At 46.8% G+C, this 25,666-nt stretch overlaps 3 protein-coding genes across 3 annotated transcripts in view; 2 read left to right on the top strand and 1 right to left on the bottom strand.

Annotated features, from left to right (window-relative positions):
- Positions 1-25,666, bottom strand: part of LOC309564374 (uncharacterized protein) — a 350,413-nt gene that overhangs the window by 66,875 nt on the left and 257,872 nt on the right. Inside the window, exons 7-10 of the mRNA XM_082269001.1 lie at positions 4,088-4,211; positions 3,853-3,971; positions 3,655-3,766; positions 95-1,623 (exon numbers count right to left, since the gene is read on the bottom strand). Of these exons, the coding sequence (XP_082125127.1) occupies positions 95-1,623; positions 3,655-3,766; positions 3,853-3,971; positions 4,088-4,211 (1,884 nt within the window). The remainder of the gene's footprint in view (positions 1-94; positions 1,624-3,654; positions 3,767-3,852; positions 3,972-4,087; positions 4,212-25,666) is intronic.
- On the top strand, positions 7,813-14,784 carry LOC309562977 (uncharacterized protein). Its single transcript, XM_082267303.1, has 7 exons — positions 7,813-7,914; positions 9,973-10,081; positions 11,449-11,637; positions 11,743-11,821; positions 11,940-12,091; positions 13,511-13,634; positions 13,883-14,784. Exons 2-7 carry the CDS (start codon positions 10,004-10,006, stop codon positions 14,602-14,604), a joined length of 1,344 nt encoding a protein of 447 aa, XP_082123429.1. The 5' UTR covers positions 7,813-7,914; positions 9,973-10,003; the 3' UTR covers positions 14,605-14,784.
- Positions 25,360-25,666, top strand: part of LOC309563395 (uncharacterized protein) — a gene marked incomplete at its 5' end in the record, with an annotated part of 136,683 nt that continues 136,376 nt past the window's right edge. The window contains one exon of the mRNA XM_082267789.1: positions 25,360-25,365. Coding sequence (XP_082123915.1) covers positions 25,360-25,365 — 6 coding nt within the window. The remainder of the gene's footprint in view (positions 25,366-25,666) is intronic.

Here is a 25,666-nt window from a genome sequence, read left to right as displayed (position 1 = left end):
AGGGTCAGGAAATCTGGTGGTGAAATGTTGCTATTGGAGATATAAGAAGACAGTGTGTTGAATATCGGTTTTGGGTAACTCGGTCTGTTTATGCTTCAACCTTGGCATGTTTCAGCTGGTGCCTGAGTAGGCGGCCCATCTGGATGAAGGCCTTCCCACACTCCGCACACGAATACGGCTTTTCCCCTGTATGGATTTTCCAATGGTCGTTCAGTTCTATCTTTGTGGTAAAACCTATCTTACACTCCGGACACTGGAAAGGCTTCTCGCCCGTGTGCCACCTCCGATGTTTCACCAAGTCGGCCTTCCAGGTAAAAGTCTGTCCGCAGTCCTCGCAGGTGTATGGCTTCAGCCCTGTGTGACTCCTCTGATGAATGGAAAGGTTGGAGCTAGTATAGAAGCATTTACCGCACTCTGTGCATGGGTAAGGCTTTTCGCCAGTGTGGATTCTGAGGTGCTTGGTATAATATGACTGACTGGAGAAACTTTTCCCGCACTCGGGGCAAGTGTATGGCTTCTCACCGGTGTGAACCCGTTGGTGGCTCAACAGCTCGGACTTCCAGGTGAAGTTCTTGCCGCACTCCAAACAGGTAAATGGCTTCTGCCCCGAATGGACCTTCCGATGTAGCAAGACGTTGGACCGAGAACCAAAGGACTTCCCGCAATCGGGGCATGTATAAGGACGCTCTCCTGTGTGTGTTCTCAGGTGCTTCACCAAATACGACTTGATGGAAAACCCCTTCCCGCACTCTGTACAGACATATGGCTTCAGCCCTGTGTGTATACGCTGGTGGACGACGAAGTCGCCCTTCCAGGCAAAGCTTTTGCCGCATTCAGAGCAGCAGTAGGGCTTCTCCCCCGTGTGGATCTGCCGGTGTTTTAAAAGGTGTGAACTCTTCTTAAACGCCTTGCCGCATTCAGCGCACGGAAAAGGTTTCTCCCCCGAGTGAATGCGCTTGTGAGAAACCAGGTTCTCCTTTCGGGTTAACGACTTACCGCACTCCTCGCATGTAAAGCGTTTTTTGCCCAGGTGGGCAGGAAGATCCGTTTCCAGACATGTCTGGTGCTCTTTGGCATTGTCGGAAAAATGTTCTACGTCCTTCAAGGAGTCGGTTGGTCTAGACGAATTTCGATGCCTGCTGTTGATGTTTGAGGGAACAATGGTCTCCTCTTGGGCAACTTGGCTGATCTGGCGCATCTTGGATTCAACTGCAACATTCTTCGCTTCCTTGGACATCTTTAGTTGTCTAGTTGAACCATGATTCCTGATGTTGCACCTGGAATGGGTGATGGTCTCTTCTTGGCCAGTCTGGTGCGTTTTTGGGTCCAAAGTAAGATGTCCAAAGTCGCTTAAGAAAAAGGATGGTTTGGGTGGAAAGTGAGACCTGGTGTTAAAGTTTGATGGGGTAATGCTCACATCTCGGCCAACGTTTCCACTCTGACGTGCTCTGGAGTCTCTGGTGAAATGATCAACGAAATTCGAAAGACTGGGGGCATTGAGACACCATGGATTAGCGCTTGGGGACAGAAACCTCCCAGCTTGAGGACCTTGGGTGATTTTGTCATCAATCGAATCGCAGGATGTATAGATGAAGGGAAATGTAGTTCTGAAGTCGGACCCATCTGTAGGAACGAAAGTGTTTTGAGATTTTTGGACTTAAAAGTGTCTCTAAACCCACATCATAAAAAACTATCAGTAAATGGTGTATTACATGCTGTTCATACTCCCTCATTCACTATGAGATTTGTTTTCTGTATTCTGCAAAAATCCTGGTTGAGCCTGCTGCTCTCTAGCTCCCCCTTCTGTCCATGTCCCCAATTCAGCTAGGGATTTTGCAGCTGTGGCGGCAGCTCTTCACATGCTCAGTTTTCAGTGAGATTCTATGCTGAGCATTTCCTCCCTATCACACCTGAGCAGTCCATGTGACTATAGTGTCACACATGTGGGCGTATACACAATGGTAAATGACAGCCCACTCCCTCCTCCGTGTCCACTAACAAGCTAAACACAATGAGGGTGGGATGTTACATCTTGATTGATGGAGGCTTCACCTCCCTGTTATTCTAAATGGTCACCAACCTTTCAGGCCTCGTGGATCATAACAATTTTGAATCCCGCGGACCACTAACATCAATTTTACATGCCATATACACACAGTGCTCCAGCTCTCTGCCCCCTCCATCAGGATCCCACTGCTGCCCTATACACACAATACTTCGGCCCCCCACACGCACACATCACTGCTGCTATATACGGAATCATCATTGGATCTCAACTCTTTATCCAGCCATGTGCTCGAGCTCCATGCAACCTCCCACAGCCTGTGATCAGCGCTGTCATTGGAAGTCCCTTCCTTCACCTCCTGCTCTGCACTACTCCCTGTGCCTCCATCTGAGTTCACAGAGCAGGAACCACCGAAGAGTCATTGGGTATCAATGCGCACTTAGAGTCTTGACTGTCAGCGAGCATTGAGGACAACACTGAAAACAAAATTAGGTGGTAACCATCCGGCAAAATGTTCTCGTGAACCATCAGCGGTCTTTCATAAAAATTCTAGAGGGGTGTGACACAGCCTAAGACTGGCAGAAATCTGCCCACACCATGCTATTGCCAAGTTATATAAAAGATTTGGTTATAAAATATATTTTTATGACAATTTAAAACAGCTTGATATTATTTTATTTTTTTTACTCTGTATTTTAACCGCTTACAATCGCTGCAAGTACATAAACTGCGGCGGTCAGCCCTGGCCAGGCAAAGTGACGTATCGGTAAGTCACTAGCTTGTGAGCCAATAGGGGGCGAGTGCACCACCGGAGGCGCGCTCCCGCTCGTTCCCGGACACCTCCGTGCGAGTGACCGGCGGACCCAATGTCCGCCGGTCACTCGCGATCGTCCGCTGTGAAGGGAGAAAGGCAGGCGGCTAATGTAAACAAAGCCGCCTGTCATTCCTCCCTGTGTAACAGCAGAGATCATACGATCCTGCTATGTAGGACTGTAGATCTCTGCTGTTACATGCAAAGCCACACCCCTGCACAGTTAGAAGCACGCCCCTAGGACACACTTAACCCCTCCCTCTCCAATAAAGTTAACCCCTTCCCTGCTAGTGTCATTTTTACAGTAACAGTGCATATATACAAGCACTGATTACTGTAGTAATGTCACTGGTACCCCCAAAAGTGTCAAAAATGTCAGTCAAGGGTCCGATCTGTCCGCCGCAATGTCGCAGTCCCACAAAAAAAAAAAAAAATTGCAGATCGCCGCCATTACTCGTTAAAAAAAAAAACAACAAAAATGACAAAAATCTTTCCCTTAGTTAGTAAAAGCAATAACTTTTGCGCAAACCAATCAAAATACGCTTATTGTGATTTATTTTACCAAACATAGGTAGCAGAAAACAAATTGGCCAAAAATGTTAAAAAATTTGTATTTTTAAATTTTTTTGGGGGGGAATTTCATATAAAAAAATGTGAAAAATATTGTTATTTTTGCAAAATTGTCGCTCTTTTTTTGTTTATAGCGCATGATCAAAAAATCGCACAGGTGATCAAATACCACCAAAAGGTAGAATTTGGTTGGGGACAATGACATTGTTGTAGTGACTGGACAAGGAGATTCTGGAACTCTTTTCTAGATTTAGTGTTTATTGCTCACCTGTGCTGATCTCTGGAGGAACGTCCTCCTCCTTGTGCAGCTCATCACCCGCCGCATACAAATCTTCCGCTTCTTCCTTCACTTCAACCTTAACAGCAATCAGGCCATCACCCTGGATAACACAAACAGGACATTTCAAATGAATACTCTACATAGAAATCCAATGATCACCTCTGTAAGATCATTTGTTTCACCTACAGAATAGTCATGCAGGACGTTGACATCTTCCTGAGGGATCTCCTGATCTTCCTGTGTGGAGTCCCGGGAATACAGAGGACGGGGACATCTCTCTGGTGGGTTCCCATTACTGGATCCATCTGTAGGAAACACACACACTGACTGAATACATTGTTTCTATGTGTTTATCAGAGGATGGGGGATCTAGGTGGATCCTCCGTACTGCTCTCTCCTTTACAATAAAGTCTCCTCTTACCCGGTGATGTGAGGGGCGGCTGATTCTCCATCATGACGTCCTTGTAGAGATCCTTGTGTCCTTCTAAATACTCCCACTCCTCCATGGAGAAATAGACAGTGACATCCTGACACCTTATAGGAACCTGACACACACAATGATACAGTCACCATCCAGACACATCCCTTGTCTGTTACTGGATAATGTCCCAGAATTCCCGGCACCGCTCACCTCTCCTGTCAGCAACTCAATGATCTTCTGGGTGACTTCTAGAATCTTCTTGTCATTGTTTTTCTCAGATATCAGCAAGCAAGGTGGCCACTCACCGGTTTCCTTCTTTATGGGTCCATAATCCTAGGATAAGAGTATGAAAGTGATGTCATGTCATGTGACCTCCCAGAATCCTCCTCACCTCTCCGGTCAGGTCTGTGTTTTATTAATAGAGATAAGAGTGATGTCATGTGACCTCCCAGAATCCTCCTCACCTCTCCAGTCAGGTCTGTGTTTTATTAATAGAGATAAGAGTGATGTAATGTGACCTCCCAGAATCCTCCTCACCTCTCCAGCTAGGTCTGTGTTGGAATTGGCTCATAGGGGGGTTTTCTCAGGGCTGGAGTGGCAAAGAGGATCCCGTGCGAGCCCCCAAATGTAGCACTGCCCACTAGAGGACTGCTGAGAATTACACTTTCTTGATTCCCCTGGGTTACCTTTAGCAACGGACAGCAGATAACAGCTTTGAAAAGTTCTTGGCTCGGTCAATAATTAATTCAGGGGATGTTGGTATTTTTGTGGTTTTATTGAGTACTTGGATAGGAGAAGGGATGAGTGGGATACTCAAACTACTAACTATTCACAGTCTGAGGGACAGCTTACTGTAGAATGCGGCAAGGCCGGTGCCTCCTCTCCGGTCAGGTCTGTGTTTTATTAATAGAGATGAGAGTGATGTCATGTGACCTCCCAGAATCCTCCTCACCTCTCCGGTCAGCTCTGTGTTTTATTAATAGAGATAAGAGTGATGTCATGTGATCTCCCAGAATCCTCCTCACCTCTCCAGTCAGCTCTGTGTTTTATTAATAGAGATAAGAGTGATGTCATGTGACCTCCCAGAATCCTCCTCACCTCTCCGGTCAGCTCTGTGTTTTATTAATAGAGATAAGAGTGATGTCACGTGACCTCCCAGAATCCTCCTCACCTCTCCGGTCAGCTCTGTGTTTTATTAATAGAGATAAGAGTGATGTAATGTGACCTCCCAGAATCCTCCTCACCTCTCCAGCCAGGTCTGTGTTGGAATTGGCTCATAGGGGGGTTTTCTCAGGGCTGGAGTGGCAAAGAGGATCCCGTGCGAGCCCCCAAATGTAGCACTGCCCACTAGAGGACTGCTGAGAATTACACTTTCTTGATTCCCCTGGGTTACCTTTAGCAACGGACAGCAGATAACAGCTTTGAAAAGTTCTTGGCTCGGTCAATAATTAATTCAGGGGATGTTGGTATTTTTGTGGTTTCATTGAGTACTTGTATAGGAGAAGGGATGAGTGGGATACTCAAACTACTAACTATTCACAGTCTGAGGGACAGCTTACTGTAGAATGCGGCAAGGCCGGTGCCTCCTTTCCGGCCGGGTCTGTGTTTTATTAATAGAGATGAGAGTGATGTCATGTGACCTCCCAGAATCCTCCTCACCTCTCCGGTCAGCTCTGTGTTTTATTAATAGAGATAAGAGTGATGTCATGTGATCTCCCAGAATCCTCCTCACCTCTCCAGTCAGCTCTGTGTTTTATTAATAGAGATAAGAGTGATGTCATGTGACCTCCCAGAATCCTCCTCACCTCTCCGGTCAGGTCTGTGTTTTATTAATAGAGAGAAGAGAGATGTCATGTGACCTCCCAGAATCCTCCTCACCTCTCCGGTCAGGTCTGTGTTTTATTAATAGAGATAAGAGTGATGTCATGTGACCTCCCAGAATCCCCCTCACCTCTCCGGTCAGCTCTGTGTTGGAATTGGCCCATAGGGGGGTTTTCTCAGGGCTGGAGTGGCAAAGAGGATCCCGTGCGAGCCCCCAAATGTAGCACTGCCCACTAGAGGACTACTGAGATTTACACTTTCTTGATTCCCCTTGGACACCTTTTGCAACGGACAGCAGATAACAGCGTTGAAAAGTTCTTGGCTCGGTCACTAATCAATCCAGGGGATGTTGGTTTTTTTGTGGTTTCATTGAGTACTTGGATAGGATAAGGGATGAGTGGGATACTCAAACTACTAACTATTCACAGTCTGAGGGACAGCTTACTGTAGAATGCGGCAAGGCCGGTGCCTCCTTTCCGGCCAGGTCTGTGTTTTATTAATAGAGATAAGAGTGATGTCATGTGACCTCCCAGAATCCTCCTCACCTCTCCGGTCAGCTCTGTGTTTTATTAATAGAGATAAGAGTGATGTCATGTGACCTCCCAGAATCCTCCTCACCTCTCCGGTCAGGTCTGTGTTTTATTAATAGAGATAAGAGTGATGTCATGTGACCTCCCAGAATCCTCCTCACCTCTCCGGTCAGTTCTGTGTTTTATTAATAGAGATAAGAGTGATGTCATGTGACCTCCCAGAATCCTCCTCACCTCTCCGGTCAGGTCTGTGTTTTATTAATAGAGATAAGAGTGATGTCATGTGACCTCCCAGAATCCCCCTCACCTCTCCGGTCAGCTCTGTGTTGGAATTGGCCCATAGGGGGGTTTTCTCAGGGCTGGAGTGGCAAAGAGGATCCTGTGCGAGCCCCCAAATGTAGCACTGCCCACTAGAGGACTACTAAGATTTTCACTTTCTTGATTCCCCTGGGTTACCTTTAGCAATGGACAGCAGATAACAGCGTCTGTGTTTTATTAATAGAGATAAGAGTGATGTCATGTGACCTCCCAGAATCCTCCTCACCTCTCCGGTCAGCAGGTAGATGATCTCCAGGGTGAGGTCCAGCACGCTCCGGGTCACGTGACTGCGGCTGGCGTCCATCTAAGCAGGTTCGCGAATGGCGGAAGCTTCAATGTAAACTCTAAAGCGAGAAGATATTGTATTGATAGGAAATTCCTCCAGCTCACATTTCATACGATCACCTCTAAGGCTTTTATTTCATATAAATCTATAGAAGGTAATCTTGGGGTTGAAGAAGGTAACGGGTCTCCCTTCATATTAAAAATGATTCCTCCGCTGCACACCAGCTGCAATTCCTAATCAGGCTGTCAATGGGAGCGGTGAACTGAACCAGGAGAGGTAAAGGGGCACAGAATATTCTATTGTAGTCCTGAAGCATATTTCTCACCTGAGGAGACATGTATTATTGGTGTGGCCCTAATAGAGGTATACAGACTAACACTGCACCTTCCCCCAAGGGTTCTGGTTATTCAGCTACACTGTTATCCCACCATGGTCCCTATCCCTGTTATGTTCTCCTCACCATTCCCTGGCTGTGGATGTCACATCACTGAAAACCAGCATAATTATCCCTTAAAAACAACTACACAAATGTGTCTTCGGAAATGTAGCTCAGAAGGCGGCCATCTTGGAGACCGGAAGTCATTCTGACAGAGGGGTTGGCCTTCTCAATCATGGCTCCGCTGGTGGAGACATGCCCTAAGTTGGGAGGGAGAGGGCGGGGCTGAGCGCTTCCTGCCTGTGAGAGGCAGTAAAAAAGGAAATAGGGGTGGGATGGGGCGTGTCCTTAGCGTGCAGAGAGACGTGAGCATGCGCATTGAGGTAGAGGAAGCCGAAAGAGAAGTGCGCATGCGTCGTTCAGTGTAGCCTTATTGTGGGGATACTGGCAGATCTTGGGGAGCAGAGACTGGGGCAGCCGGACGCAGGAGGGACAGGTATGGCCGCTGGAGGGGACCCATGGACTCTGACACCCTTCTTATGGCTGGGCTCATTAATAGAAGAGCCATAGACACCCTTACTAGCGTTTTATAGAGTTCCTCCACCCAGAATCTAGGCTTTAGTTATGGGTGGGCATTGGGTGGGGGAGGGGGTAAATGCCCTGGAGCTGCCCTCTGTATCTCTATATCTTTTTCCTACATGAGTGTGAAATTTACCCAGGAGGGTTGTATCCTGTCGTTAGGGTTACAGCAGGTGGGCGGAGCTGGGGATCCCACTTCTATGAGTCCAGGATGGTGCACTGACCAATAATCCGCAGGCAATTAACCTACAAGTTGGTGCTGAGAGCTTGCAGCACCGGGGTCCTCTGTTCAGTTTCAGCAAGCCCCTGTATGACTAGCGAGACCTCTATGAGTAAGCCCTGGTGTGTGGGGCGAAACACGTTGGGGGAGTGGATAGTGGAGTAGCGCTGGCTGAAGCGACCGAACACCTTACACTGTTTGGGCATATCCAGCTAGCCCATTTATGACTAAGCCTTGATGCATGGGGCGAAACACGTTCGGGGGGTGGATAGTGGAATAGCACTGGCTGAATTTGCCCAACACTTTACACTGATTGGACATATCCAGCAAGACCTCTATGAGTAAGCTCTGGTGCGTGGGGCGAAACACGTTGGGAAGGTGGATAGTGGAATAGCTCTGGCTGAAGCCGCCTAACACCTTACACTGATTGGGCATATCCAGCAAGCTCATCTATGACTAGCAAGACCTCTATGAGTAAGCCCTGGTGCGTGGGGAGAAACGTTGGGGGGAGGGTGTATAGTGGAATAGCGCTTGCTGAAGCCGCCTAACACCGTATACTGATTGGGCATATCCAGCAAGACCTCTAAGAGTAAGCCCTGGTGCTTGGGGCGAAACACATTGGGGGAGTGAATAGTGGAGTAGCGCTGGCTGAAGCCGCCCACACCTTACACTGATCGGGCATATTCAGCAAGCCCCTCTATGACTAGCAAGACCTCTATGAGTAAGCCCTGGTGCATGGGGTGAAACACGGGGGGGAGGTGTATATTGGAGTAGCGCTGGCTGAAGCCGCCTAACACCTTACACTGATCGAGCATATCCAGCAAGCCCATCTATGACTAGCAAGACCTCTATGTGTAAGCCCAGGTGTGTGGGGCGAAACACGTTGGGAGGGTGGATAGTGGAGTAGCACTGGCTGAAGCGACCTTACACTGATCGGGCATATCCAGCAAGACCTCCAAGAGTAAGCCCTTGTGGGTGGGGCGAAACACGTTGGGGGGGTGGCTAGTGGAGTAGCGCCGGCTGAAGCCGCCTAACACCTTACACTGATCGGGCATATCCAGCAAGCCCCACTATTATTAACAAGACCTCTATGAGTAAGCTCTGGTGAGTAGGGCAAAACATATTGGGGGGGGGGGGTGGATAGTGGAATAGCGCTGGCTGAAGCCGCCTAACACCTTACACTGATCGGGCATATCCAGCAAGCCCCTCTATGACTAGCAAGATCTTTAAGAGTAAACCGTGGTTGGTGGGGCGGAACGCTTCAGAGGTGGTTAGTGGAGTAGCGCTGGTTGAAGCTGCCTAACACCTTACACTGATCGGGTATATCCAGCAAGCCCATCTATGACTAGCAAGACCTTTATGAGTAAGCCCCTGTGGGTGGGGCGAAACAGGTTGGGGGGGGGTGGATAGTGGAGTAGTGCTGGCTGAAACCGCCTAACACCTTACACTGATCAGGCATATCCAGCAAGCTCCTACCATAGTCGTTTCCTTCCAATGGGATTGTGAGAGCAGATTTTGTGAAATCCGAGTCTAATCTTCGAGACCAGAGATCCTCAAACTACCTCCAGCTGTTGTGGAACTACACATCCCATGAGGCATTGTAAAAACTCTGACATTCACAGAAATGACTAGGCCTGATGGGAATTGTAGTTCCTGAACAACTGGAAGGCCATAGTTTGAAGACCCCTGTTCTTGACCCATCACCCGGCTAAATGCATTATATCCTAACCCAAATCGAATTCTGTCTGTCAACAGAGACCTCCAATCAGAACCCTTGAAGCTCACCATGGACAAAAAGAGGCGTCATCTAACGAAGAGGATCCTAAACCTCACCCTTGAGATCATCTACCTGCTGACCGGAGAGGTGAGGAGGATTCTGGGAGGTCACATGACATCACTCTTATCTCTATTAATAAAACACAGCGCTGACCGGAGAGGTGAGGAGGATTCTGGGAGGTCACATGACATCACTCTTATCTCTATTAAGCTGACCGGAGAGGTGAGGAGGATTCTGGGAGGTCACATGACATCACTCTTATCTCTATTAATAAAACACAGAGCTGACCGGAGAGGTGAGGAGGATTCTGGGAGGTCACATGACATCACTCTTATCTCTAATAATAAAACACAGACCTGAACGGAAAGGAGGCACCGGCCTTGCCACATTCTACAGTAAGCTGTCCCTCAGACTGTGAATAGTTAGTAGTGTGAGTATCCCACTCATCCCTTCTCCTATACAAGTACTCAATGAAACCACCAAAAAACCAACATCCCCTGGATTGATTATTGACCGAGCCAAGAACTTTTCAACGCTGTTATCTGCTGTCCGTTGCTAAAGGTAACCCAGGGGAATCAAGAAAGTGTAAATCTCAGTAGTCCTCTAGTGGGCAGTGCTACATTTGGGGGCTCGCACGGGATCCTCTTTGCCACTCCAGCCCTGAGAAAACCCCCCTATGAGCCAATTCCAACACAGACCTGGTGTTTACCTAGTAAAACACAGAGCTGACCGGAGAGGTGAGGAGGATTCTGGGAGGTCACATGACATCACTCTTATCTCTATTAATAAAACACAGGCCTGACCGGAGCGGTGAGGAGGATTCTGGGAGACATTGGTCCCACCAACAGCTACTTCACTCCCGTGTTCTGTAGCGATGTAGGGACCAGAATATTGATGCACTCAGAAGTGTTGACTTATGAAGAATCTTAACCTTGCCTAAGCAGTAATCTACATTTTGCCCTGAATTCCTCCCGAAAGATAGAAACGTATGTCCTATGCTAAAGCGCTGTTGTTCTGTATCCTCATAGTTGTATTTCTGAATTTTGAGGTCTAAGGACCTGCAGCCTCTGACTGATAGTCCCACCAGATTTTAGTAAAAGTTGGTGACGTGCTTCTTACTGTCCTCCTTGCTGGAGTGAAAGCTGTACCTGTAGACCTGCAATGCAAGGATCTCCCTGCTTTTGGTTTATCCATTCTTCGATTCTGTGCTTCCTCTACCTTTGCTATCACTTCTTATTACCCCACCAATTTTCGGGGGAGCAGCACTGACACGAGGAAGCAAAGCTTTGCCCTTAACAACATGGGTACCCATGAAAAGGACATGGTAGGTCGTAATAGGTTAAAGGTCAGCTGCAGGGAAATCACAAGTAATACTGGTGACTAGTCCTCTGCCTTTTTCTTTGGGTACCACTTCCACAGTTCACAGCTTCTTCATGTATTTCCATATACATTAGGATTATGTTCCCCTGAAGAAGTCTGGTGACCATGTGACACCCAACAGCCACCCCTTTGCGTCTGGAAGATGGAGTAGGAGCCAGAACCTCAACTTGGAGCGTCAACCTCCTTCCCTGGCACCTGAGAAGATCAACGACAAAAAGATCCTTCAACTGACCAGCAAGATCATTGAGCTGCTGACAGGAGAGGTGAGCGGTGCCGGGAATTCTGGGACATTATCCAGTAACAGACAAGGGATGGTGACTGTACCATAGGGTGTCTTGTTTGTTTACAATGTCTCTTTCTCCATGCAGGAATTTGACTATTTGGAAGAAGACACAAATTTCTACAAGGACGTCAAGGTGGAGAAATATCAGATCCTTCAAGTAAGCGGTAAGTTATCTCCGTTATTGGATTCTGAAAATCTTCCATGTATACCTTTAAAGCAATACCGAGGGTCCACCTAGATTATAGAAACAATGTATTCAGTCAGTGTGTGTGTTTCCTACAGATGGATCCAGTAATGGGAACCCACCAGAGAGATGTCCCCGTCCTCTGTATTCCCGGGATCCCACCCAGGAAGATCAGGAGATCCCTAAGGAGGATCACAACATCCCAGAAAAATCGACTCCAATCCCTAGAGATGTTTTGGATGATCGGAAGGTAAGATGGACCAAACTACCACATGGTGATCAAAGTGTAATCTTAATTGAGTCCAAGTTTTGTACCGCACAGGGAGCTTCTGAAGGAGCAAAGTGACAGGTTGTCCAAGTTGCTCAGCCTGAAATACTGAACTCTTCCATAAAAGGGGAAGTTCCACTTTACCTCCTCCTTCCTCTTCCTCCTTCTTCCACTTCCTCCTTTTTCCTCTTCCTCCTCCTTCCTCCTCTTCCTCTGCCTCCTTCTTCCTCCTTCTTCCTCCTCCTTCCTCTTCCTCCTTCTCCCTCTTCCTCCTTCTTGCTCTTCCTCCTTTTTCTCTTCCTCCTTATTCCTCTTCCTCCTTCCTCTTCCTCCTTCCCCCTCTTCCTCCTTCTTTCTTTTTCTTCCTCTTTCTTCTTCCTCCTTCTCCATCTTTCTCCTTCTTCCTCTTTCTCCTTCTTCCTCTTTCTCCTTCTTCCTCTTTCTCCTTCTTCCTCTTTCTCCTTCTCCCTCTTTCTCCTTCTCCCTCTCCCTCTTCCTCCTTCTCCCTCTTCCTCTTCCTTCTTCTTCCTCTTTCTTCTTCCTCCCTCTTCCTCCTTCTCCCTCGTCCTCCTTCTCCCTCATCCTCCTTCTCCCTCGTCCTCCTTCTCCCTCGTCCTCCTTCTTCCTCCTCCTCCTTTTTTAGTTGGGGAGGGGGGGGGGGGCAGGTTCCTGGTTTTGAGAGGTACTCTCTCCCACTTTAGGTTGGATCGCTGCAGCAATTCCATCAGAAGTTCCTCCCCCTGTAGGTCGCTGCCTGCTTTTGGGTTTTAGACATGTGCCTGCCCCTACTCCACTGTAATTTGTGAAATCAGTGCAGCCTATCAGTGCCCATCAGTGCAGCCTATCAGTGCCCATCAGTGCAACCTATCAGTGCCCATCAATGCAGCCTATCAGTGTCCATCAGTGCAACCTTACAGTGCCCATCAGTGCAACCTATCAGTTCCTATCAGGGCCCATCAGTGCCAGCTCACCAGCGCACATCAATGAAGGAGAAAAATTACCTGTTTGCAAAATTTTATAACAAACAAATACATTTTTATATTATATTTAATAATTTTTTTTTTCCGAAAGTTTTCGGTCTTTTATTGTTTGTTCAGCAAAAAATAAAAACCCCAGTAGTGATTAAATACCAGGGATCCTCAAACTACGGCCCTCCAGCTGTTGCAGAACTACATGTCCCATGAGGCATTGTAAAACTCTGACATTCACAAACATAACTAGGCATGATGGGAATTGTAGTTCCTGAACAACTGGAGGTCCATAGTTTGAAGACCCCTTCTGTAGGCTATCCTGGTCTCATCAAATGCACCCGATCAATAACTGTCAGCAGATACCTCTAATTATTGGTCCTTGGAAGCTTGCTTAGAAATGTGAAAGCTGTATTTATTAATGTGCCCGTAGGCTGAAGACATACAAGAAGTCAAGGCTTTCATCGTAACCCAGAGTCACGCCCCCGAGGAACCGAATGTGAGGGGCGAAGAGGCGTGTAAAGAGGAGGAAATCCCTCCAGAGATCAGCATATCAGGTGAGTAATATGCAACAAACAATATATCTGGCTCACCAGGAAGTCCGGGAACCGATCCAGCGATGGCGGATGGCCATAGAGTTTGGCGGAGGAAAGATGCCGCTCATCTCTATGGCCTAGGAGGCCCGGACATCATGCGGAAATACTGTATGACATAAAAAATTGCAAAGACCACTTTTCTTTGAATAATCCTGGTCGTTAAGTGAATAATTCTATTCAACCTCTAAGACTGACTTTATGTCTCCCAGGTGAGTACGGAACCTCCCCGGATGATGACCCGGTCTTCCCCCACGGCTTTGAGACGGATGAACCCTTCCCTGAAGACACCAAAGGAAGATCTGACGTTGGGCCCATCTACTGTAAATCTGACTCATTTCCGGTCCCCGGACACACCGGTTACTTCGCCAGCCCTCCCGACACTACGGTGCCCAGCATCGGCCGCGGCGGGGACCAGATCTACATCTGCACGGACTGCGGCGAGTCCTTCCTGTGCAAGTCGCACCTCGTCTCACACCAGAAGTTCCACCTGGGGAAGAAGCAGTACGTCTGCCCCGAGTGCGGCAAATGCTTCGCGTACAACTCGCACCTGGTCCGGCACCGGATCACGCACACGGGGGAGAAGCCGTACTCCTGCGAGGACTGTGGCAAGTGCTTCACGCAGAAGTCGTACCTCACCTTGCACGAGCGCTGCCACACGGGCGAGAAGCCCTTCTCCTGCTCCGAGTGTGGGAAGTGCTTTGCCCGCAACGCCAGCCTCTGCATGCACCAGCGCATTCACACCGGGGAAAAACCGTTCTCCTGCTCAGACTGCGGCAAAAGCTTTTCCCAGAAGTCGTATCTGCTGCTACACCAGACGTGCCATCGGGGGAACAAACCATATTCGTGTCTCCAGTGCGGCAAATGCTTCACCACTAACTCCTACTTGGTCAAACACCAGAGGACTCACATGGGGGACCAGCCTTGCCTGTAGCACCACAGTGGAATAATGGGAAACAATCAATCTGATTTTGGTTGGACATTAAAGATGTTGACTCGCCATCCCAATTCCTTTATTTCTTGAGGACTCCAGCAGTGAAATCTTGGCCAAGCTCCACCTCTAAGTGATAACATTGTAACCAATACAAAGAGAGATGAGTCCTATACCCCTGTGTGGGGAAAGTGAAAACAGCCCCAGGCCAACCCCAACGCGTTTCGTCCTGCCCAGGATAATTAAGTTTCCAGGGCGGGGCGAAACACGTTGAGGGGGGTGTCCTGGTCGTGCCCAGGCTGAGGCTGTTTTCACTACAGGGTTTTGTAGTGATCTGTGGCCCTTAGGACTCTTCTCTCAGTCAGTAGAAGCCACCTCTAAGTGATAACATTGCAACCAATACAAAGAGAGATGAGTCCTATACTCCTGTGTGTGGAAAGTGAAAACAGCCCCAGCCTGGGCTCCATCCAGGCCAACCCCAACGTGTTTCGTCCTGCCCAGGATAATTAAGCTCCCAGGGCGGGGCGAAACACGTTGAGGGGGGGTGTCCTGGTCGTGCCCAGGCTGAGGCTGTTTTCACTACAGGGTTTTGTAGTGATCTGTGGCCCTTAGGACTCTTCTCTCAGTCAGTAGAAGCCACCTCTAAGTGATAACATTGTAACCAATACAAAGTGAGATGGGTCCTATAACCCTGTGTGTAGAAAGTAAAAACAGCCCCAGCTCGGGCTCCATCCAACGCGTTTCGCCCTGCCCAGGATAATTAAGCTCCCTGGGCGAAACACGTTGAGGGGGGTGTCCTGGATGTGCCCAGGCTGAAGCTGTTTTCACTTTACACACACAGGGTTTTGTAGTGATCTGTGGCCCTTAGGACTCTTCTCTCAGTCAGTAGAAGCCACCTCTGAGTGATAACATTGTACCCAGTACAAAGAGAGATGGGTCCTATAACCCTGTGTGTGGAAAGTGAAAACAGCCCCAGCCCGGGCTCCCTCCAACGCGTTTCGCCCTGCCCAGGATAATTAAGCTCCCTGGGCGGGGCGAAACACGTTGAGGGGGGTGTCCTGGGTGTGCCCAGGCTGAGGCTGTTTTCACTTCACGTACACAGGGTTTTGTAGTGATCTGTGGCCCTTAGGTCTCTTCTCTCTTTGTAATGGTATCCATGGAGGTGGGGCGAGCTCCGTCTTTGCCTGTACTCCCAGTGGTTCTCAATAGAAGAGAACCAGTTGGAGCCCCAGACAGTTCACAGAAATATTAATATTGTAACGCCATTACCTCAAGCATTCCAACCTTAAGATCTTGGCACCAACAGGTCTTCTATAGACCTAGCTGAAAATCGTTTTAAGTTCCTTCCCCTGAGGAGCTTTTAAAATGTCACGTTTCTACTTCATGTACTCTCCCCGTCAGATGTTGGCACCAGTGTTTCATGGTTTGGTTACTTACAGTTGCCGTTATGTTCCTTGGTCCTAGCCATTCACATCAGTCACCACCTCCGATAAGTGTACACTATACTGTCTTTACGTCAGGTACTCCAATAGTGGAATCTTGTCATTGGAGTTCTACTGTGGCTCTAATGTCACTTTGTCGTAACCATTCACATCTGTCCCTGCCCTCGATAAGCATACACTGTACTATCTTCACGTCACATACTCCAATAGTGAGCACTTTTCATTAGAGTTCCAAAGTTTCCCCACCTACTACAGCAATTCTGTTCTGTTGTCATGATTTATATCAGTCCCTGCCCCCGTGGAGCTTTCAATGTAATGTTCCTCCTTGGGGTACTCCAGATGTAAGATGTTGACACTAGAGTTCCTAGGCCTGCTGATCCACCACGTTTAGGTGAGCAGACACCTGCTGGTAGGTATGCATGGTGCCCTATGATTCTCACCATTCAAATCAGTTCCCGCCCCTGAGGAGCTTAATTTCTCTATTTCAGGTCAGCTTACCAACCATGACGGGGTGAGCAGACTTAATGTTCAGTGAGAATGGTGCCACATTCTTAGAACCATTTACATCAGTCCCTGCCTCCTAGGTACTTACACTTGTCCCTTTCACATGTATTCTAGCTGTCTGATACTGAGACCAGAGATTTCAGTCCCTGCCCCTGAGGAGACTGTAATGTCCTTACCTAGAACACTTCAAGAGGTTCCTCCAGATGTATAATGTTGGCACTGAGTTCCTAGGTCTGCTGACCTGCCACCTGTAGGTAAGCAGACCTGCTGGTAGCTATACATGGTACCCTATGATTGTTACCATTCACATCAGCCCCTGCCCCTGAGGGGCATATTGTCCCTACCTCAGATAGCCCAGCTATAAGATATTGGCAGCAGACTTCTTAGTCAGCTTGCCTACCATAACGAGGTGAGCAGGCTTGGTCAGTCCCTGCTTCCTAGGAGCTTACACTTGTCCCTTTCACGTGTATTCTAGCTGTCAGATACTGAGATTAGAGATTTGAGTACCTGCCCCTGAGGAGACTGTAATGTCCTTACCTAGGATACTTCAGGAGAATACTCTCAGATGTAATATGTTGGCACTAGAGTTCCTAGGTCTACAGACCTCCCACTGTTAGTTGAGCAGACTTGCTGGTAGGTATACATGGTGCCCTATGATTGTTACCATTCACATCAGCCCCTGAGGAGCTTAATGTCCCTACCACAGGTAGTCCAACTGTAAGATATTGGCAGCAGACTTCTTAGGTCAGCTTGCCAACCATGACTTGGTGAGCAGACCTGGTCAGTCCCTGCCTCCTAGGAGCATACACTAGTCCCTTTCACAGGTATTCTAGCTGTCAGATACCGAGACCAGAAATTTGAGTCCCTGCCCCTGAGGAGACTGTAATGTCCTTACCGAGGATACTCCAGATGTAATATGTTGGCACTAGAGTTCCTAGGTCTGCAGACCCCCCACTGTTAGTTGAGCAGACTTGCTGGTAGGTATCCATGGTGCCCTATAATTGTTACCATTCACATCAGCCCCTGAGGAACTTAATGTCCCTACCACAGGTAGTCCTATGATTGTTACCATTCATATCAGCCCCTGAGGAGCTTAATGTCCCTACCGCAGGTAGTCCAGCTGTAAGATATTGGCAGCAGACTTCTTAGGTCAGCTTGCCAACCATGACTTGGTGAGCAGACTTGGTCAGTCCCTGCCCCCTAGGAGCGTACACTAGTCCATTTCACAGGTATTCTAGCTGTCAGATACTGAGACCAGAGATCTGAGTCCCTGCCCCTGAGGAGACTGTAATGTCCTTACTGAGGCTACTCCAAATGTAATATGTTGGCACTAGAGTTCCTAGGTCTGCAGACCTCCCACTGTTAGTTGAGCAGACTTGCTGGTAGGTATCCATGGTGCCCTATAATTGTTACCATTCACATCAGCCCCTGAGGAGCTTAATGTCCCTACCACAGGTAGTCCAGCTGTAAGATATTGGCAGCAGACTTCTTAGTTCAGCTTGCCAACCATGACTAGGTGAGCAGACCTGGCCAGTCCCTGCCCCCTAGGAGCGTACACTAGTCCCTTTCACAGGTATTCTAGCTGTCAGATACTGAGACCAGAAATGTGAGTCCCTGCCCCTGAGGAGACTGTAATGTCCTTACCTATGATACTCCAGATGTAATATGTTGGCACTAGAGTTCCTAGGTCTACAGACCTCCCACTGTTAGTTGAGCAGACTTGCTGGTAGGTATACATGGTGCCCTATGATTGTTACCATTCACATCAGCCCCCGAGGAGCTTAATGTCCCTACCACAGGTAGTCCAACTGTAAGATATTGGCAGCAGACTTCTTAGGTTAGCTTGCCAACCATGACTTGGTGAGCAGACCTGGCCAGTCCCTGCCTCCTAGGAGCATACACTAGTCCCTTTCACAGGTATTCGAGCTGTCAGATACCGAGACCAGAAATGTGAGTCCCTGCCCCTGAGGAGACTGTAATGTCCTTACTTAGGATATTCCAGGGTTGAAAACTTAGCTCTAGAATGCCCAGGTCTGCTCACCTTTTAGTGGTCGATGCAAGGGCCCACCAGTATTATTGGTTCCAGTACTCTACTAAAGAGATTACCTGCTACCAAAGATTTCAGTCATAGGGCTGAGGAACCCTTAGTCCCCAAGTCTGCTAACGTAATATGGAAAATGCTAACATTCCCTGCCCCTCAGGAGCTTACAGTTTTGGTTCATCATTTCAGGTATAGATTAATTTTAGGACCCAGGTAGGTGAAGAGATCAAATTATAGCTAATGCATTTTTTCGTCATGTGCCTGACTTCTTTGCCAGCTTTTCTGATGGCTCTTGGGCCAAGGTGGGTGAAACTAGTACCCGCCCCTGAGGATCTTACAGTGAAATATCCCTACGTACATTCCTGCTATAGTCGGCTCACACTTACTCCTTTCCAAACCTAACCTCCTAAAGCCTGTGGGGTTCACTGGAAAAAAAAACAACCAACGGTGCTACTGGTTCAAGCCCACAACTGGGTGTTACGAGTGTACAAATGCTCTTTGGTGCTTAAGATTTGAAGTGGGTGGGGCATTTGAAACGGCAGTTAGGCCAGAACACTCCTTTCCACCCGGTGGACAGGGTGTCGGTAAACATCTTAGAGGTTGTCTAAGTATCGGTGTTGACACCCCCCCCCCCCCCCGACTCTTTTGGAAAGCTCTTGTGTCTGTCCGTAGAACTAAAACTACCAACGCGTTTCAGGGATAAAACTCTGCCTTCTTCAGGGCTCTGGTTTAAATGATGGGACTCTAGGGACAGTATAGTAACCAGAATATCTTCATGCCGAGCAGATTTGAGGCGTCCTATGACTCGTACATAACTAATAACTATTTTTGTGTACTATACCACCCTAAGAGTCTCATAATTAAAAGCAGATCCCTGAAGAAGGGAGCGTTTAATTGACGAAACGCGTTGGTGTTTTTTTATGAAACAATTCTACCATTAAAAGGTTTCGGATATTTTGTTTTGGTGCTCGTATTAGAATATTTAAACATGGAATCTCACCTCTGGGTCACCCCTATTATTAAAAGGTGGGGAGCTTCCGAACTTGAGCTACTGTGCCCAATAAAAAGATTTGAAAACAATTGTATCTTTTTAATCTTGCGAGAAAGATTCACAGGGGCATTATTTTTGTATTATGAGCAAAGCCATGTTTTTTTTCTTTTTTTCCATCTAGGCTAATAAAAAATATGGACTAAAAAATGTTCAGATCTTGTGTTTATTAAGGACTTATTCACACCATGGGGTGTAGTTATGTAAAATGTGCAGAGCTATTCATCCTTCGAAACAGCATATACATTTGTCCTGTGTGAATAAAAGCAAAATTGAATATTATTAGGCTGTTTTCTCTCGAGGTCAAATGTTCATTAAGCATACAACGAATCTGGAAAATACCACATTATGACCAGTAGATGGAGCCGACAATCCTATTAAAAACATTTAAAAATGTAAGTGGTCCCAGTGGCTCATTAACCGCTGGAATACTTTCAGAAGCAGCAGGTCATAACCCCAGTACATATATATATATATATATATATATATATATATAAATATTTTTTTTTTTTTTTCAGCCATAACCACGGTATTCTTTTTTTTCAGCTGTAACCCTGGCATTCTTGTTTTTTTTTCAGCCGTAAGCCCCAGTATTTCTTTTTTCAGCCGTAACCCCCGGTATTTTTTTTTTTTCAGCCATAACCCTGTTATTTTTTTTTAGCCGTAGCCCAATTTTTTTTTTTTCAGCCATAACCCCGGTATTTTTTTTTTCAGCCATAACCCCGGTATTTTTTTTTTCAGCCATAACCCTGGTATTTTTTTTTTTCAGCCATAACTCCTGTATTTTTTTTCCAGCCATAACCCCGGTATTATTTTTTGTTTCAGCCATAACCCGGTTGAATTTTTTTCTCAGCCACAAACCCGGTAATTTTTTTCTTCTCAGCTGGCGGATAACTTTCTCATGAAAGTAGTCTCAGCGGCTCATTAGCCTCTGGAACGCTTTCAGAAGCAGCAGGAGGGGATGGCCGGTTGGTCACAGAGGCTACCATAGACCAGATCATCTTTGATCGCCTCTATGGCCTTGGAGGACCTGAGCGACATCATAAGCAACGTCACTTCTGGTCTAGGGTGGAAGTAAACCCATTTTTTCTTTTCTTTTTTTTTAAGCAAAAGATCATAAAAAAATTGTTTTGATCTTTTGCTTTTAAAGGTATAGACGAGATTTGGGGTCTTTTTGACATATTTTTAGCACTGATTACTGTAGTAATGTCAGTGGTCCCCCCAAAAGTGTCAAAAATGTCAGTTAGGGGTCCGATCTGTCCGCCGCAATGTCGCAGTCCCACTAAAAATCGCAGATCGCCGCCATTACTAGTAAACAAAATAAAAAAATTAATAAAAATGACATAAATCTTTTCCCTAGTTTGTAGACGCGATAACTTTTGAGCAAACCAATCAAAATACGCTTATTGCGATTTTTTTTTTTTTTTTTACCAAAAATATGTAGGGGAATACAAATTGGTCTAAAATGATGAAAAATTTGATTTTTTTATTATTGGGAATGTTATATAGCAGAAAGTAAAAAATATGTTTTTTTCCCCAAAAGATTGCGCTTGAAAGACCGCTTGCGCAAATACCGCGTGACAAAAAATATTGCAACAACCGCCATTTTATTCTCCAGAGAATTTGCTAAAAAAATATATATATACTGTGTATATATATATATATAATAAAAAAATATATAAAACAAAAAATAAATAAAAATAAATAAATAATAAAAAAATTTATAGTAAAAAAATAAATAATAAAATAATAAAAAATACATTAAAAAAATATAATAAAACTATGTATATATTTATAATAAAAAATATATATAAAACAAAAAATAAATAAAAATAAATAATAAAAAAATGTATAATAAAAAAATAAATAATATATATATATATATATATATATATATAATATATTAATTATATCTTATATATTAAATATTACATTTATATATAATGTAATGTAATATAATATATTATGTATATTGTAATATTTAATATATTATAATAAAAAATATATATAAAACAAAAAATAAATAATAAAAAAATTATAATAAAAAAATAAATAATAAAATAATAATAATAATATATATATATATATATATATATATATATATATATATATATATATATATATATATATATATATATATATATATATATATATATATATATATATATCTTATATATTAAATATTACATTTATATATAATGTTCTAAATCAGTTTCTAGCAAAAAATTCTGATTTTAACTTGTAAACAAGTGTCAGAAATAACACTGGTCATTAAGTGGTTAAACAAAAAGTGCTAGAAAAGGCCTGGCCAGGAAGTGCCTGTCTATTACTGCAATCGTAAACAGCAGCGGAAGTGACGTTTGTCCGGAAAAGCGGCCATCTTTGTGTTGGGCAACAGCAAACTGACTAACAGCCTAACGAAGCGGACCGCAAAAAATACCGAATTCTCCTTCGGGATGAAACTCTGAGGCCGTTTTCTTCAAAATAAAACACGCCCCCCCCCCTGTCTGTATAAAACAGCCGCGAAAACTGAAGATCCCCCTCCATAAAGCTTAGGGGCGCCATCTTTACTGCTGGCAATGGCGGACTCCTTATTTCTCCGGGAACGGACTGAAGCGGCAAAAGCGTGAAATACGCGGTAGAGAACGTTTGTGAATTTGTACATTTTTATTTTTACGAGGCCACATCCAGCATTAACATCTGTCTTTTTGTAGGCAGCGGATTCCTCTAACAAACATGGCCGTCAGTCACCACAGAGCGGAAGTGCGCATGTGCAGTCTGCCTTAAGGCGATATGCGCATGTGCAGTCGGTCTTAAGGCGATATGCGCATGTGTACGGAGTTTCCAGCCCGAACTAGCTGCAAAGTAGGGAAAACTAGGTGCTGTTTGTTTTTTATTAACATTATTGGCATGCTTGGTAGGTTTTTTAGGGCTATAATGCTGCAGATATGTATAATATAATTACTTGTACTTTATAATCATGCTTAATTCTCTTAAAAGACCCCTGGACCCTGAAAACAGCTAGGTTGTCGTTGCTGAGCGGATGTCGCACCAATTCTATGATGTCATCACCGTCTGAGCCAATGACCGATGTCGCTTGGGAGTCCTGACTCCGCCCTGACTTCCCTAGACGCATGCTTGTTCTGAATCAGCGGCTCCAGACCATTTTTGTAAGCAGGTGGTCCACGAAATCCGAAACGCGCAGGTGAGTGATCGGTTTTGGTCTGCGGGGGAAGGCGAAAACATGAATCCCCAAAAAAAAAATGGTCTTTTCCTTTTCCTTTCCTTCTTTTTCTACAGGGAATCGCCATGCTGCGCTGCGTGGTGACGGGGTGCCCCAGCAAGGCCAACCGCGCCACCTCCCGCCGGGGCGTCAGATTGCACACCTTCCCCCGGGACCTGGGCCAGATCGGCGCCTGGCTGCGGCTCACCGGACAGAACTTCGGAGACCTCGACCGGCTGGCCCAGCAGATCTGCTCGGACAGGGACGTGGCGGACGGCGTGCGCATGTGCTCCGCCCACTTCACCAAAGACTCCTACCTCACCGACTACCCCACGAAGCTGCTGAGGGCGGACGCCGTGCCCACCGTCTTCCCCAAACGAAGAGCCGCAATGCCGGCCGCGAACGCTGAACTGGACTTGGCGGAAGGAGAGGGGGTGCTTCCAAAAGGGGTGCCTAAGCTGAACGCCGCGCCGGAGGTGAGTGTGACGCAGGCGGTTGTGAAATGAGTTTTTCATTTGGCCAATGTCATTACTTTTTTTTATTACTGGGTCACTGCACACCAGCGGCAGGCTAGGATGAGACTTGTAGTGGGAGTGGCTACTCTAGATGCCGCTCTAGAAACCGGTCAGTGTGGCATCACCAGTGTGCACGCTCCATGCTGCTCTTAAAGCAAATTTGAGCCCAAAAAAGTCATATATTGGGCTTACAAATCATTAGACGTGTGTATTAGAGTGCCCCACTCTGGATGAAGGCGCACAGGAGGCACAGCAGCATTGTCAGTCTATGGGGGAGTGTTTAATGTATTAGCAGATTTGAATACACTAAACAAATTGAGGTCAAACGCCAGATCACACTTTATAATCAGTTACTGCAACTGTTTTTTTTTTTTTTTGGAATACGGGGTTCACATAAAAGGGGAACGTTTCTAAGCACCCCTGCCAGTGGTAAATGGTTTGTCTGATCCCTGTAAACCAGGAGGGTCTTGAATTTAAAATCTACGGGGTCCAGTTTGTAAAATTTTCTTCTGGTAGAGGTCCGAATCTCCTGTTTTTCGCTATAATGCTTTGCAGCCCCCTTTTACATCATGGTCCCCCCTATACATTTACTGTCCTAACCCCCCTCCTGCTCCTCCTTTACATCAGTGTCCACAGACCCCCCCCCCCCTTTACATCAGACCCTCCTTTACATCAGTCAATCAGTGTCCTCAGTTTACCTACACACCACAGTGTGCCCCCTTTACCCATCACAGTGTGCCCCCTTTACCCATCACAATGCCCCTTTACACACCACAGTGTGCCCCATTTACACATCTCAGTGCTCCCTTGCAGTAGCCCCCTCTTCTCCTTTACATCACAGAGCCCCCTTGCAGTAGCCCCCTCTTCTCCTTTACATCCTAGAGCCCCCTTGCGGTAGCCCCCTCTTCTCCTTTACATCACAGAGCCCCCTTGCAGTAGCCCCCTCTTCTCCTTTCACAAAGCCCCCTTGCAGGAGCCCCCTCTTCTCCTTTACATCACAGAGCCCCCTTGCAGTAGCCCCCTCTTCTCCTTTCACAAAGCCCCCTTGCAGTAGCCCCCTCTTCTCCTTTACATCACAGAGCCCCCTTGCAGTAGCCCCCTCTTCTCCTTTACATCACAGAGCCCCCTTGCAGTAGCCCCCTCTTCTCCTTTCACAAAGCCCCCTTGCAGGAGCCCCCTCTTCTCCTTTACATCACAGAGCCTCCTTGCAGTAGCCCCCCTCTTCTTCTTTACATCACAGAGCCTCCTTGCAGTAGCCCCCTCTTCTCCTTTACATCACAGAGCCTCCTTGCAGTAGCCCCCTCTTCTCCTTTACATCACAGAGCCCCCTTGCAGTAGCCCCCTCTTCTCCTTTCACAAAGCCCCCTTGCAGGAGCCCCCTCTTCTCCTTTACATCACAGAGCCCCCTTGCAGTAGCCCCCTCTTCTCCTTTACATCACAGAGCCCCCTTGCAGTAGCCCCCTCTTCTCCTTTACATCACAGAGCCCCCTTGCAGTAGCCCCCCTCTTCTCCTTTCACAGAGCCCCCTTGCAGTAGCCCCCTCTTCTCCTTTACATCACAGAGCCCCCTTGCAGTAGCCCCCTCTTCTCCTTTACATCACAGAGCCCCCTTGCAGTAGCCCCCTCTTCTCCTTCTCATCACAGAGCCCCCCATAGCGCTGGGTGTTCCCTCTCTCTCTGGTCTCCCGCCCCACCCCTTCTATTCTCCTTACAGCAGTTGGGGGGTGCTGGGGTTTGGAAAGAGGGCCGGAGCTACCCAACGTATTACATTACAAGCGGAAGTAAACCCATCAGTTTAACAGTTACAGCATGCCAGGACTGCTAACTGTCACATTGGTTGTGTCCTCAAACAAGATGTCAAACCATCCAATGGCTGGTGTCCTAACTGATCACATGGGCAGCACCATGGCAGTTAAAGAATTAACAGAGGCCAAGATGGCCGCTTCCTTGGCTGAAAACGATAGGAGGGTTTACTTCCACTTTAACATGCAGGTGATTACCGGATCCCACCCTCTGTCCTGATATGCAGCACCTCCCGCCCGCTGTGAGGAGGACAGCGGCCTGGCCGAAGACCAGAGGGTGAGGACACCTAGGCTGATAAGTGGCAAGGCTGCAGCGTCGCTTGGTCTGAGTCCGGACCGCGGTCCCCCATTTAGTGAACCCCACTGTGAACTCCTACATTCTGCCGGAGTGCTTCTAAAAACTTGCTGGCTGGATCAGCAGAGGAAAATAGATGAAAGAAAGCCTAAAAAGGGAAAACGAATGCAGCCATCACATCTAAGAAAAGGTAAGC

The sequence above is a fragment of the Pelophylax lessonae genome (genome assembly GCF_965119305.1).
Source record: "Pelophylax lessonae genome assembly, chromosome: 9".
In the NCBI taxonomy this organism is placed as follows: Eukaryota; Metazoa; Chordata; class Amphibia; order Anura; family Ranidae; genus Pelophylax; species Pelophylax lessonae.
The sequence above is the reverse complement of the archived record's forward strand: the minus strand, read 5'-3'. Positions and strand labels throughout refer to the sequence as shown.

Excerpts from the sequence above, each read along its gene's own strand:
- LOC309562977 (XM_082267303.1), top strand. The coding sequence starts at position 10,004 with ATGGACAAAAAGAGGCGTCATCTAACGAAGAGGATCCTAAACCTCACC. Across the intron at positions 11,822-11,939 it reads TCAGATCCTTCAAGTAAGCG|ATGGATCCAGTAATGGGAAC; the intron begins GTAAGTTATCTC and ends TGTTTCCTACAG. Across the intron at positions 12,092-13,510 it reads ATGTTTTGGATGATCGGAAG|GCTGAAGACATACAAGAAGT; the intron begins GTAAGATGGACC and ends ATGTGCCCGTAG.